This window comes from Rhinoraja longicauda, chromosome 2 (assembly GCF_053455715.1).
Source record: "Rhinoraja longicauda isolate Sanriku21f chromosome 2, sRhiLon1.1, whole genome shotgun sequence".
NCBI classification, from domain to species: domain Eukaryota; kingdom Metazoa; phylum Chordata; class Chondrichthyes; order Rajiformes; family Arhynchobatidae; genus Rhinoraja; species Rhinoraja longicauda.
Genome location: NC_135954.1, coordinates 111,228,382 through 111,244,001, shown reverse-complemented (window position 1 = coordinate 111,244,001; position 15,620 = coordinate 111,228,382). Strand labels below are relative to the sequence as shown.

General features: G+C 48.4%; 1 protein-coding gene across 1 annotated transcript in view; it reads left to right on the top strand.

Moving 5' to 3' along the window:
- The window catches only part of LOC144607313 (cation channel sperm-associated auxiliary subunit TMEM249-like), a 24,531-nt gene extending 9,415 nt beyond the window's left edge, over nt 1-15,116 (top strand). The window contains exon 5 of the mRNA XM_078424068.1: nt 14,982-15,116. Coding sequence (XP_078280194.1) covers nt 14,982-15,116 — 135 coding nt within the window. The remainder of the gene's footprint in view (nt 1-14,981) is intronic.
- Nucleotides 15,117-15,620: the final 504 nt, after the last annotated feature.

The window sequence follows — 15,620 nt, the reverse complement described above, 5'->3', positions numbered from 1 at the left end:
ATGGACCACGCGCGGGCAAGTGGGACTAGTGTAGCTGGGACATTGTTGGCCGATGTGGGTGAGTTGGGCCGAAGGGCCTGTTTCCACACTGTATCAATCTATGAGGCCAATTCTCTGAATGCATTCAAGAGAAAGCTAGATAGAGCTCTTAAGGATAGCGGAGTCAGGGGTATGGGGAGAAGGCAGGAACGGGGTACTGATTGAGAATGATCAGCCATGATCACATTGAATGGTGGTGCTAGTTCAAAGGGCCGAATGGCCTCCTCCTGCACCTATTGTCTATTGTCTATTGATTTGATGACTATGTCATAAATTTTCTCTGATAACACCACGCAGACTTCTGTGGTAATCAAGTGAGACAATTCAAAAAACACAAAAAGTGCTGGAGTAACACAGCAGGTCAGCCAGCATCAGTCCAAGGGGAGGCCATTTAAAACTGAGGTGAAAAAAAACGTTTTCACCCAGAGGGTTGTGAACCTGTGGAATTCTCTGCCACAGAAGGCAGTGGAGGCCGATTCATCGGAAGAATTTAAAATTCAAATAAAGCCCCTAGATAGAGCTCTCGGGGCTAGCGGAATCAAGGGATGTGGGGAGAAGGCAGGCACGGGTTACTGATTGTGGATGATCAGCCATGATCACAATGAATGGGTCGAGACCCTTCTTCAGACTGATGTCAGGGGAGGGGGCGGAACAAAGATAGAATGTAGTCGGAGACAGGAAAACTAGTGGGAGAATTGGGAAGGGGGAGGGGATAGAGAGGGAAAGCAGGGACTATCTGAAGTTAGAGAAGTCAATGTTCATACCGCTGGGATGTAAACTGCCCAAGCGAAATATGAGGTGCTGTTCTTCCAATTTGCGCTGGGCCTCACTCTGACAATGGAGGAGGCCCAGGACAGAAAGGTCAGATCGGGAATGGGAGGGGGAGTTGAAGTGCTGAGCCACCGGGAGATCAGGTTGGTTAAGGCCGACTGAGCCGAGGTGTCCACCCATTCCTTCTCTCCCGAGATGCTGCCTGACCCGCTGAGTTACTCCAGCGTTTTGTGTCTACCTTCGATTTAAATCAGCATCTGGAGTTTTTTTCCTACAAATGATGGGCAGATACAGGTGAGGAAAGCGAGAGTAATGAAGATAGGCCTGTTTGAGGTTACGACAACCATGCCGATCAGATCAGATCAGATGAGGCCCAGATATTTCCCACCTCTATTATCTTCCATTTCACCACACCCTCTCTGCCTGCCTAGGTCCCACTACACAAAGGGCCACTGCCTTTTGACAGTGTTATGTGAGACTTCTATTCATGGCTGAGTTATTAATTGCCTCTTCCTCATAACTGAGCAGCCACGGTGAATTTTGTAATAAAAACGCTGAATATGATATGGCCAGCTACGAGATGTAGTAAAGGTTTATTGCTGTCACACCCTTTCTGAACTGGCACAATCACTACTTCAGTCTCTCTTAATCTCCAACCTGATACAAGACATAACTTTTCACGTTTCCACACCACTCCCTTCCACTGTTACTGAAAATATATATTTGATTTCAGACTTCACCCAGTCTGTGGAAAGGTCATTAATCCGAGACATTAAACACTTTCTCTCTCCCTCTCTCCCTCTCTCCCTCTCTCCCTCTCTCCCTCTCTCCCTCTCTCTCTCTCTCTCTCTCTCTCTCTCTCCACAGCTGCTGTCTGACCAGCTGAGCATTTTCAGCATCTTCTTTTTTTGTTTCAGATTCCAATGTCGGCTGAGTTTTTGTTCGAGTCATAGAGTGACACAGTGTGGAAACAGGCCCTTCATAGAGACATAGAGTGATACAATGTGGAAACAGGCCCTTCATAGAGTGACACAGTGTGGAAACAGGCCCTTCATAGAGACGTAGAGTGATACAGTGTGGAAACAGACCCTTCATAGAGTGACACAGTGTGGAAACAGGCCCTTCATAGAGACATAGAGTGATACAGTGTGGAAACAGACCCTTCATAGAGTGATACAGTGTGGAAACAGGCCCTTCATAGAGTCATAGAGTGATACAGTGTGGAAACAGACCCTTCATAGAGTGATACAGTGTGGAAACAGGCCCTTTGGCCCAACATGTCCCAGCTACACTAGTCCCACCTGCCTGAATTTGGTTCATATCCCTCCAAACCTGTCCAATCCATCTACCTGTCTAACTGTTTCTTAAACGTTGGGATAGTCCCTGCCTCAACTACCTCCTCTGGCAGCTTGTTCCATACACCCACCACCCTTTGTGTGAAAAAGTTACCCCTCGGATTCCTATTAAATCTTTTCCCCTTCACCTATGTCCTTTTTTGTTTTTTTCCCTACAGGCACCTTTTCTGGCTGGCTTGAGATAATCATCTTCATTCTCCACAAGGTACATTCATTATTTATGTTACCTCAAAACTTACTAAACCCGCTCCCAACATTCACATCCAAATTGTTAGTATAATAATGAACAATAGTGAAGCCTAAACTGATCACTGGTATACCACTTGTAATAGATCTCCAGTCTGAAAAACAACCATCTACAAAAACAATCATCGACAATAACCCTGCGTTTCCTACCTTCAAGCCAATTTTGGATCCATTTGATAGTTTAGCTTATTGCCACGTGTACAGTCAGCGAGATTAATTTGGCTAGCTCATCCTGTTTCCAATCCAATCCAATCCAATCCAATAGAACTTTATTGTCATTCGGCACAAGTACCGAACGAAATTTCAGCAGTCACAAAACACAACAAAAAAAAGAAAAAAGAACACAGGACACACGACCCCAAGACAAACATCCATCACAGTGAGTCCAAACACCCCCTCACTGTGATGGAAGGCAACAAAACTTCCACTCTCTTCCCCCCCACGCCCACGGACAGGCAGCTCGACCCCTAACGAGGCGACCGACACGCAAGGGGATGGAAGGCCCCGCGGCCGAGCCGCACCGGGCACTGAAACGTCCCGCGGCCGAGCCGCGCCGGCGATGTTAAGTCCATCCTATCTGATCTAATCTTCCAGACAAACATGCCATGCAGTACCTTGCTAAAGTCCATGTAGACAATGTCCACCACACTGCCCTCATCCATCTTCTTGGTCATCTCTTCAAAAAGCTCAATCAAATTGGTGAGATACACCGATCAGCCAAAACATTATGACCTGATGAGCCAAAACATTATGACCACCAGCCTAATATGCTGTTGGTCCTCCGTGTGCAGCCCCATACGCAGCAGGGTGCGATGCACTGTGTATTGTGACACATTCCTCCCGTGACCACCATTAACATTTTCTGTGACTTGTGCCACAGTCGACCTTCTGTCGGTTCGGACCAGACGGGATAGCCTTCGTTGCCCTCGCGCATCGATGAGCCTCGGGCGCCCAACACCCTGTCGCCGGTTTGTGGTTTGTCCCTCCTTGGACCACTGTCGGTAGGTACTCACCACTGCTGACCGGGAGCACCCCACAAGCCTTGCCGTTTCAGAGATGCTCTGACCCAGTCGTCTGGCCACAACAATTTGGCCCTTGTCAAAGTCGCTCAGGTCTTTACTCCTGCCCATTTCTCCTGCATCCAACACATCAACGTCAAGAACTGACTGTTCACTTGCATCCTAATATATCCCACCCCTTGACAGGTGCCATTGTAACAAGATAACCAATGTTATTCACTTTGTCTGTCAGTGGTCATAATGTTTTGGCTGATCGGTGTATAATTTGCCACACACACAGCCATGCTGGCTGTCCCCAGCCAGTCCTTCCTTTTCCAAATGCATGTCGATGCTGTCTCTCAAAATGTCCTCCAGTAACTTACCCACCACTGATGTTGTCCACAAGCTTTTCCTTGCATCCTTTTGCAAACAGAGACGCAACATGATCCACTCTCCAGGCTCCCGGCACCTCACTCATGGCTATCAATTATACCAATATCTCTCCCAGGGTCCCATTTCTTCCCTGACTGCAGTTCATTTTTATGATCATTAATCGAGGCAACTTTGTGTGCATAAGAAGTAGGGGTGGCCAACTGTCCCGTATAGACAATAGACAATAGACAATAGGTGCAGGAGTAGGCCATTCCACCCTTCGAGCCAGCACCACCATTCAATATACATTAATGACTTGGATGAAGGGATTAAAAGTAACATTAGCAAATTTGCAGATGATACAAAGCTGGGTGGTAATGTGAACTGTAAGGAAGATGCTATGAGGTTGCAGGGTGACTTGGACAGGTTGTGTGAGTGGGCGGATGCATGGCAGATGCAGTTTAATGTGGATAAGTGTGAGGTTATCCACTTTGGTGGTAAGAATAGGAAGGCAGAGTATTATCTGAATGGTGTCAAGTTAGGAAAAGGGGACGTACAACGAGATCTGGGTGTCCTAGTGCATCAGTCACTGAAAGGAAGCATGCAGGTACAGCAGGCAGTGAAGAAAGCCAATGGAATGTTGACCTTCATAACAAGAGGAGTTGAGTATAGGAGCAAAGAGGTCCTTCTGCAGTTGTACAGGGCCCTAGTGAGACCGCACCTGGAGTACTGTGTGCAGTTTTGGTCTCCAAATTTGAGGAAGGATATTCTTGCTATTGAGGGCGTGCAGCGTAGGTTTACTAACTTAATTCCTGGAATGGCGGGACTGTCATATGTTGAAAGACTGGAGCGACTAGGCTTGTATACACTGGAATTTAGAAGGATGAGAGGGGATCTTATTGAAACATATAAGATTATTAAGGGGTTGGACACGTTAGAGGCAGGAAACATGTTCCCAATGTTGGGGGAGTCCAGAACAAGGGGCCACAGTTTAAGAATAAGGGGCAGGCCATTTAGAACTGAGATGAGGAAAAACTTTTTCAGTCAGAGAGTTGTGAATCTGTGGAATTCTCTGCCTCAGAAGGCAATGGAGGCCAATTCTCTGAATGCATTCAAGAGAGAGCTAGATAGAGCTCTTAAGGATAGCGGAGTCAGGGGGTATGGGGAGAAGGCAGGAATGGGGTACTGATTGAGGATGATCAGCCATGATCACATTGAATGGCGGTGCTGGCTCGAAGGGCCAAATGGCCTCCTCCTGCACCTATTGTCTATTGTCTATTGTCTATTGTAAACCAGTATCTGCTGTTCCTTCCTACACACGAGCACAAAGGAAGTTGACTGGAGGTCATCGCAGCCACAGAACAGCTCTGCAGGAGTTCCTCAGCTTGGTGTCTGGGGCCCAGCCACATTCAGCTGCTTCATCAATTACCTTTCTTCAGTCGTAAGGTCAGAGGGAGGGATGTGCGCTGGTGATTGCACAATGTTCAGCACCATTTATGACTCCACAGATACTGAAGCCATTCTACATCCAAATGCCGAAAGACCTGAACCATGTCTAACAATAGGCTGATAGGTGGCAAGTAAGATTCACCCGCACAAGTGCCCGGCTGTGACAATAACAACCGAGAAAATCCAACTATCATCTCCTGACGTTCACTGGGATTTACTCAACCGAATCTGCAATATAGATATCCGAGGATTATCATTAACCAGAAACTGAACTAGATTAGCTATTTGCACAAAGTGGCTAAATGAGCAGGTGAGGGGCTAGTAATCTTGCAGCAAGCAGGGTGGCACGGTGGCGCAGCGGTAGAGTTGCTGCCTTACAGCACTTGCACTGCCAGAGACCCAGGTTCAATCCGACTACGGGTGCTGTCTGTCTGTACGGGGTTTCTACCTTCTCCCCGTGACCTGCGTAGGTTTTCTCCGAGATCTTTGGTTCCTTCCCACACTCCAAAGATGTACAGGTTTGGAGGTTAATTGGCTTGGTATAAATGTAAATTGTCCCTAGTGTGTGTAGGATAGTGTTAATGGTTTGGTATAAATGTGAATGTAAATTGTCCCTAGTGTGTGTAGGATAGTGTTAATGGTTTGGTATAAATGTGAATGTAAATTGTCCCTCGTGTGTGTAGGATGGTGTTGAGGAGTGGGGATCGCTGGTCGGTGTGGACTCGGTGGGCCGAAGAGCCTGTTCCCACACTGTATCTCTGTACTAAACTAAACTAAAGCAAGCAACTCCCCTCCTAACTCCCCAAAACCTGTCCCCCATCGACAAAGCTCAAGTCAGGAGCGTGATGGAATACTCTCCATTTGTCCAGACGAGCACATCTTCAACAATACTCAAGAGCATTGATACCAAACAGGACACAGTGGTTCTCTTGATTGACACCCATTCACATTCATCCACTCACCCCACCCCTGACACAGAGTGGCAGCAGTTTGCATCATCTACAGGATGCTCTGGAGCAAGTCATTGAAACTCTTGAGAAGGCACCTTCCAAATCCATAAGGAGGACTAGGGCAGCCAAAGTATTTGGCCACCACCACCTGGAAGTTGCCCTGCGAGCCAGACACCATCCCCACTTGGAAACGTGTCGCTGTTCCTTCACGGTTGATGGGTCAAAGTCCTGGAACTCACTCACTCACTCACGAACAACGCAAGGGTTGCAGCTATTCAACAAGGCAGCTCACCTGCACCTTCTCAAGAGCATCGAGAGATGAGTAATTCAATGCTGGCACAGCCTGTGATGCTCCACACCCCTTGAATGAATGTTTTAAATAAAGAGTGCATTCACCGATACCAATTTAAGAATGCGGATTCACAGATTAAGAAGTTCTCCGTCCAGTTTAGTTTTCATATCAACACAAACAGAATATCTCTGCAGTAAATCCTGGCAAAGCCCTGCAGTGCGTGTTCAGAATTCTTTCTCCGAGCTCCCGGAAGGCCGCGGAGAAGCCGAGACCGGAGCAGGCTGGAGCGGGGTCTCGCGGATCGACAGGGCCCGCAGCTGACTTTTTCTAATTAGCTTAATTAATTAGTGTGCAGCTTTTTGCACTGACGAGTTATGAATTACTTCTCAATGATTTTTTCATCTAAGTCTGTGCCAAATTTCAAGTAGATACCAGAGATGGGTCAGGAAAGTCAAAATCTAGACACATTTTCGATGTTCGGCCCGTGGTCTATATAGGTTAATTGGCTTGATAAATGTAAAAATTGTCCCTAGTGGGTATAGGGCAGTGTTAGTGTGCGGGGATCGCTGGTCATAGAAACATAGAAAATAGGTGCAGGAGTAGGCCATTCGGCCCTTCGAGCCTGCACCGCCATTCAATATGATCATGGCTGATCATCCAACTCAGTAACCTGTACCTGCCTTCTCTCCATACCCCCTGATCCCTTTAGCCACAAGGGTCACATCTAACTCCCTTTTAAATATAGCCAATGAACTGGCCTCAACTACCTTCTGTGACAGAGAATTCCACAGATTCACCACTCTCTGTGTGAAAAAAAACGTTCTCATCTCGGTCCTAAAAGACTTCCCCCTTACCCTTAAACTGTGACCCCTTGTTCTGGACTTCCCCAACATCGGGAACAATCTTCCTGCATCTAGCCTGTCCAACCCATTAAGAATTTTGTAAGTTTCTATAAGATCCCCCCTCAATCTTCTAAATTCCAGCGAGTACAAGTCGAGTCTATCCAGTCTTTCTTCATATGAAAGTCCTGCCATCCCAGGAATCAATCTGGTCGGCGCGGACCCGGCGGGGCCGAAAGGGCCTGTTTTTGCACTGTATCTCAAAACTAAACTAAACTAAACTAAACTAAAGATGCTGGAATCTTGGGCAGCATCTTTGCTCAGGACTCTGCTGAATTTCTTGATCACTCTAATGCCCCTCAAAGATAACATCACAGCAGAAGAATGATGGCACTGTTTAAAATTGTGGCCCTTTCGTGGCCAAGACACAATCGCTGGCAGCAGGCTCAGAAGCAAACATTAATATTTTCTTAACCTTTCGACGACAGGTTTTGGCATTTTGACAAACTGAGTTTTGACAAATTGGTTTTGCTGATCTGTTCCCATGGATTTGAAACAGAAACTTCCTCAAGAACAAGCACGATTAAATTACATGATGCAGACTGACGCAGATGCTGTTGCTGGTCAACAAAGGAAGACACAAAATGGTGGAGTAACTCAGCAGATCAGGCAGCGTCTCTCAATAGACAGGCGGTTTTTGTCATCAATCTGAAGAGGGGTCGTGATCCGAACCATCACCTGTCCATGTCCTCCAGAGATGCTACCTGACCCGCTGAGCTACTCCAGCACTTAGTGTCTTAAATTACGTGATCCATTTACATCACTTCTTTGCTAGGCTTTTGATTGCTGCTTTCTCAACTCATAGATGGACTCCCTCCATGTTTGTCAAGGTTTGTGAGAGAACAAATGGCATCGCATCCTTCTTAACAAGTAAGTTCGATCATCTAAGTACTTTTAAGTTGTTTTCAGTTGCTGCTCCTTCCCCTCATGGAACATAGAGCAGTACGAGGCAGGAACAGGCCCTTCGGCCCACAATATCCGCACCGAACATGTTGTTAAACTAATCTCCTCCACCTGCACATAATCCATATCCCTCCATCCCCTACATATCCAAAAGCCACTTATTTTGTCTGTCTCCACCACTGCCCCTGGCAGTGCCTTCCAGCAACCCAGCAACTCTGTGTAAAAAAAAAAACTTGCCCTTCCACATCTATATACTAAAACTCTCGTTTGTTCGTCTGTTTGTTCCTGAACTACGGCCAAAACGGTACACGATAGCGCGACAATTTTAGGCCCACCTTACTCACCGTCGTCCCTTTGGTGCTAATGGAAGAAGTTTCATTGAAATCGGTGTTATATATTTAAAGTTATTCACATTTTAAAGTTTAAATCTGTTTCCTAGGGAGGGAGGGAGGGGGGAGGGAGGGAGGGGGGGAGGGAGGATAAGGGGGTTGAGGGGGATGGAGTGGGGGAAGGGGAAGGGGGGAGGGAGTAGGGAGGGGGGGGAGTAGGGAGGGCGGGAGGGAGGGGGGGGGGGAGAGGGGAGGGGGGAGAGGAGGTTGCTGCACCAGTGCAGGGGAGGTTTGGGCCCAACGGGTCCACTTGTTCTAGTCTCCATTAAATGTTGCCCACATTCTGATCGTTCTCTGTTGGTAGAACGGAGGCACGAGAGAGATAGCAGGTATTGAAAGCTTGAGCAAAATATACAAAGTGCCGGAGGAACTCAGCGGGCCAGGCAGCATCTACGGAGGGAAGCATCAGATTGAAGAAGGGTCCCGTCCCAAAACGTCGCCTGTCCATTTCCCTCCAGAGACGCTACCTGACGCAGTACTTTGCGCATGGGTTTTTTTGTCAGCTTTTGCTCTTAGATCTCTCAGGGCTGAGAATTGCAACCCCATCTGTAACATCCAGGCGTGCTCCCCCCACCCCCCCCCCACCCCCCCCCCCCCCCCCCCCCCCCCACATCAAAGCTTTCCTCCTCTCTCCAATCTATTTGATTAACGATTGCTACTGGCCAAATACTTTCTTAACATTGTGGATGAAATGCATTCCTTTCCTTTGAGTTCTTTGGTCGCCGTTTAGTAATTTGCAATGAATCACAGTCCTGCAGCCACTCACCGATTCTTTAGAAAATGTTCCTTTGTTAAACGTGGGTGCAATGTGCGATTTGTCAGTGAACTGATGTGTCGAAACTGCCTTCCTGGTACAAAATGCCTTTGAACTATCGATATTTTTTCAAAAAAAGATAAACAATTACACTGTACCAACACGCAGAAAGGTCATAGTAAGCTCTCGAAGAAGGCAAACAAAGTTTCACGGTAATGCGCTATTTCAAAGCTCCGGTGTCTTTGGTTCGATCCCAACCTCCACAGTTGTCTTTGTTGAATGTGCACCTTCTCCCTACGACTGTGTAGCTTCTCCCCCCCCCCCCATCCCCCCACCCCCCCACCACCCCACACCCCACACCCCCCCCACCACACCCCACACCCCACACCCCACACCCCTCCACCCCCCCACCCCCCCCACCCCACACCCCCCACACCCCACACCCCCCCACCCCACACCCCCCCACCCCACCCCACCCCCCCCACCCCACACCCCACACCCCACACCCCCACACCCCACACCCCCACACCCCCACACCCACACCCCACACACCCCACACACCCCACACCCCCACACCCCCACCCACCCACCCCCCCCCCCCCCCGGTGCTCTGGTTTCTCCTGCATCCCAAAGTCGCGGGGACTGCTGCATTTATCTCCTGGTGGATGGGTAAGTGAGTTGATGGAGAATGTGATCTTAAACTGACTAGGTTCGGACTCGATGGGCCGAAGGACCTGTTTCGTTGCTTTAATCCTCCCTGATCTTACACTTGTCAGAGAGCCTATTCTAGACTCACTGCAGAAATGGGTCTTGCCTGGTTCATTTCTGCGAAATTATTTTAAACTTGTGTGTTCTCTGCACCAGCGCTCTTTCCACAAGAAAGACATTCCTTATTTTACTCTGAGCCGTCTTTGAAATCAGTTACAAGGGGGAGCAACCCCAGCTTCCCTAGTATAGGAAAATAACTGCAGATGCTGGTACAAATCATAGGTAACCAGCTTTCCCTAGTGCTTTTTGTCGATCTGTGGTCCCTCGTGCCTGACACGATACCAGCAGTGAAATGTTCACACAAGAGACTGCAGGATGCAGCGGTCTCGAGCAAAACCACGGATTCAGCGGGTCAGGCAGCATCCGCGGAGGGAATAGGCGGGCGTCTTTCAGGCCGGGACCCTTCTTCTGATGTTGAAAAGATGCTGCCCGGCCGCTGAATTCCTCCAACACTCTGTGCTTTGTTCCCCTTTCCCAGCAGCCCTCCTTCGAACTGTCTTCGACATTATCGGCGTTGGCAAAATGCGCAATTGATCCCTCCCACTCGCCTCTAACCCCCTCCATCCACACCAGCGGTCAGTCAATTAATATTGTGCGGCAACGAACTTAGCCCAACCTATGCAGACACAAGGTAAACACAAAATGCCGGAGTAACTCAGCGGGTCAGGCAGCATCTCAGGAGAGAAGGAATGGATGACGATTATTAAGGGGTTGGACATGTTAGAGGCAGGAAACATGTTCCCAATGTTGGGGAGTCCAGAACAAGGGGCCACAGTTTAAGAATAAGGGGATGGCCCATTTAGAACCGAGATTGAGGAAAAACTTTTTCAGTCAGAGAGTGTGAATCTGTGGAATTCTCTGCCTCAGAAGGCAGTGGAGGCCAATTCTCTGAATGCTTTCAAGAGAGAGCTAGATAGAGCTCTTAAGGATAGCGGAGTCAGGGGGTATGGGGAGAAGGCAGGAACGGGGTACCTGATTGAGAATGATCAGCCATGATCACATTGAATGGCGGTGCTGGCTCGAAGGGCCGAATGGTCTCCTCCTGTACCTATTGTCTATTGTCTATTGGACTCCCCAGCTGCTGTAATAGAAGTTAAAGTCATATCCCCAGTTCCCCAACCCATCCCCCTTCCCAGTTCTCCGACCAGTCTTACTGTCTCCGACTACATTTTATCTCTTTGCTTTGTGTTACCTTCTCCCAACTAACAATGATCTATGAAGGGAGAAAAACTGCAGATGCTGGTTAAAATCGAAGGTAGACACAGAATGCTGAGTAACTCAGCGGGTCAGGCAGCATCTCGGGAGAGAAGGAATGGGGTGATGTTTCGGGTCGAGACCTTCAGTCTGAAGAAGGGTCTCGACCCGAAACGTCACCCATTCCTTCTCTCCCGAGACGCTGCCTGACCCGCTGAGTTACTCCGGCATTCTGTGCCCACCTTCGATTTAAACCAGCATCTGCAGTTTCTTTTCCTATGCATTTAGGAAAAATGCAATTCTTCAACTAGAAAAAGGAAACAGAGTGCCGGAAATAACTCAGTGGGTCAGGCAGCGTCTCTGGAGAACGCGGACAGGTGATGTTTTCCGTCAGGACCCTTCTTCGGACACTTTGTTCCACATGAAGCTTCCCCCTCACCCCACTGCAATCAGTCTGAAGAAGGTGTCCTGAACCAAAGCATCACCTATCCATGTTCTCCAGGGATGCCACCTGACCCGCTTAGTTACTCCGGCACTTTTCGCCTTCTTTAACTACTCTTGTTTCTGCATTCAGTGGAACTGAACAGTTCCTATCTCCAGAATATGTGAACAATCATTCATAAAGCACAACAGGAGGATTTAAAGTTGCAGAATCTTAATCCATGCCATTATAGTACACATATTCTATTCCCAGTCGCTTTTAAATTTAAAAACGAACCAAATAGCAAGAAGTTAGTGCTTTGAATGGCCTTCAGGTGGCACCAGCAGTCCATAGTGGAATTTGTCCCCAAAACTCAGCGATCAGAAAGCTTTGCTTTTTTACCTTTTCACACGGCACTCGGAACACTGCACACGGTTCCCCAAGACACTTATTAAAGAGGTGACTGCCAGCTCAGTCAGGATGTCCTCTCCTGGCACTAGAAGGTCCACCACTCTTCTGAAAGAGCTCTCGCCCGGTGACAAAGGGGGGTTCGTCCTCTCGCGACGAGGCTGCCAGCTTCAGGGCAGCCAGGAGCACAGGGAGCAGTGCAGCCAGCCCAGTCATCGTGCAGCAAATCAATAAAAAAGAATCTCTCCAACAACCTCACACACAAAGGCCTCTCGACAAAGATCCTGAGCACTTGTGTGGGCAAAGAGGTTCAAATGGGCTGCTGGTTTAAGTTGATGATTTTTATATCTAACCTAGTAGCAAATGCCCCCCCCCTCCCTCCTCCTCGCCCTTGATTGGCCCGGGAGAGATTAATGATGTCAAACCCTTCACCACTAACAGGAAACTCCCAGGTTTGCAAATCTTGATTTTGATTGACACTGAACCAGCTCTGTGACCTTTCAGAGCGAAAATGCTCACCTTGAATATGCACATTCCGTTTTAAATTCCCAAACATGTCGCGAAAGACAACAGGCACTGTTTCCAAAAATGATCCCCCACCCACCGTGAAAATGTTTCGCCAGCGTCCACTCCGAAACTCACCTTCCCTTTAATAACCAAAAATGCGGCAAAGTACCGATCAACACCACGTCAAACATCCTTCTCCTGGGTTATGTCCACTTTCACTCTTAGCTACATTTCTGCATTTGTTCAAATAGCCATCTTTCATTCAAGTAAGAATCCCATTGTTCCAGTCCAGCTGCACATAACAATAAAGCACCCTTGACTCTTTCCCTCTTTGTCGCTGGTAATCATCCTTCCAAATTATCATCCCGTCACTTGAGCTTTTATTTTGTGCAGATTTCTTTTTAGAAATCTTTTTTTGTTCATTGTTTATTAAACCTTGAACATGCTGATCAGCTTGGCATTCTGGGCTAATCCCATTTGCCTGAGTTTAGCTTATACTAGACCAAGTGGGCCCGTTGGGCCCAAACATCTCCTGCATTGGTGCAGCACCCTCTCCTCCACCCCCTACCACCCCCCCCCCTTCCGCTCTCCCCCCCTCCCCCACTCCCCCCCTCCCTTCCTCCGCCCTCAACCCCCCCTCCCACTCCCCCTCCTCCCCCCCTCCCCCTCTCTACCCTTCCCCCTTCCTTCCCCTCCCCCCTCCCCCCCCTCCACCCCCTCCCCCTCCACTCCTCCTCCTCCTCCCCTTCCCCCTTCCCCTCCCCCACTTCCCCTCCCTCCCACTCCATCTCCCTCAACCCCCCCTTATCCTCCTTCCTTCCTCCCTCCCCCCCTCCCTCCACCTCCCCCCTCCCTCCCCCTCCCTCCCTAGGAGATAGATTTATACTTAAAAAATGTGAATAACTTTAAAAATATAACACCGATTTCAATGAAACTTCTTCCATTAGCACCAAAGGGACGACGGTGGGTAAGGTGGGCCTAAAATTGTCGCGCTATCGCGTATCGTTTTGGCTGTAGTTCAGGAACAAACAACAAACAAACAAGAGTTTTAGCATTTAGATTTAGCTGAACCCTTCCTATCCATAGGTAGACACAAAGTGCTGGAGTAACTCAGCGGGTCAGGCAGCATCTCTGGAGAGAAGGAATAGGTGACGTTTCGGGTCGAGACCCTTCTTCAGACTGATGTTTAGCTGAACCGAAAACATTGCCCATTCCTTCTCTCCAGAGATGCTGCCTGACCCGCTGAGTTACTCCAGCGTTTTGTGTCTACCTTCGATTTTAACCAGCATCTGCAGTTTTTTTTCCATCCGATGATCCATATATCTTTAGAAAGTCGCCATGGTATCTGCTGCTCTAGCTTCCACCAGCCGCTCATTCCAGATACGGGCTACCCTCTGTGTGAACAGGTTGCCCCCGAGCTCCCTCTTAAATCTCTCCCCTCCCAACTTTGGCCTGTGCCATCTCGTTTCAGAATCCTCTACCCTGAGAAAAAGACTGTGAGCATTCACGTTATAGACAATAGACAATAGACAATAGGTGCAGGAGGAGGCCATTCGGCCCTTCGAGCCAGCACCACCATTCAATGTGATCATGGCTGATCATTCTCAATCAGTACACCGTTCCTGCCTTCTCCCCATACCCCCTGACTCCGCTATCCTTAAGAGGTCTATCTAGCTCTCTCTTGAATGCATTCAGAGAACTGGCCTCCACTGCCTTCTGAGGCAGAGAATTCCACAGATTCACAACTCTCTGACTGAAAAAGTTTTTCCTCATCTCCGTTCTAAATGGCCTACCCCTTATTTTTAAACTGTGGCCCCTGGTTCTGGACTACTCCAACATTGGGAACATGTTTCCTGCCTCTAACGTGTCCAACCCCTTAATAATCTTATACGTTTCGATAAGATCCCCTCTCATCCTTCTAAACTCCAGTGTATACAAGCCTAGTCGCTCCAGTCTTTCAACATACGACAGTCCCGCCATTCCGGGAATTAACCTAGTAAACCTACGCTGCACGCCCTCAATAGCAAGAATGTCCTTCCTCAAATTTGGAGACCAAAACTGCACACAGTACTTCAGGTGTGGTCTCACTAGGGCCCTGTACAACTGCAGAAGGACCTCTTTGCTCCTATACTCAACTCCTCTTGTTATGAAGGCCAACATTCCATTGGCTTTCTTCACTGCTTGCTGTACCTGCATGCTTCCTTTCAGTGACTAAGTTCAATAATTAAGCCTCAGGTGTCATCCAAATATTTCTGGTTAACTGTAGGCTTTTCGGAGGCCTGCAGAGGTGGGATTCTGGGATTTGGGACTCCTGCAGGGATTGGATGCAGGCTGGAAATACAGGTCAGTGGTTGCACTGACAACGCGGAAAGCAAATGAAATGGCGGACGTTGGAATCTGAAATTACCACAGGCAAGTTGTTTAGAAACAAAAACTGCTGGTTTAAATCGAAGGTAGTCACAAAATGCTGGAGTAACTCAGCAGGTCAAGCAGCATCTCCGGAGAGAAGGAATGGGTGACGTTTCGGGCGGAGACAACTTCTTCAGACTGAAGAAGGGGTCTCAATCCAAAACGTCACCCATTCCTGCTCTTCAGAGACGCTGCCTGACCTGCTGAGTCACTCCAGCATTGAGTGGCTCCAGAAAAGTTATTTTCACAACGCTGCTAGCTTTAGGGCAGTCTGGAGAAACTCAGCTGTCAGGCAGTGTCTGTGGAAAGAGGAACCGGTTATTCTTTCATTCCAGGGAGCCTCCCTCTGAATCGGGCACAGCTACCTAAAGCCTTGCCACCGAACGATTGTTGAGGAAGGGCAAAATGTTAAATGGTTTCTCTCTCCAAAGGGATCATTGTGGCCAAAGTTAATAACTGCCTGAAAGTGGCAACACAAGTAGAGTGGTAAAGAACG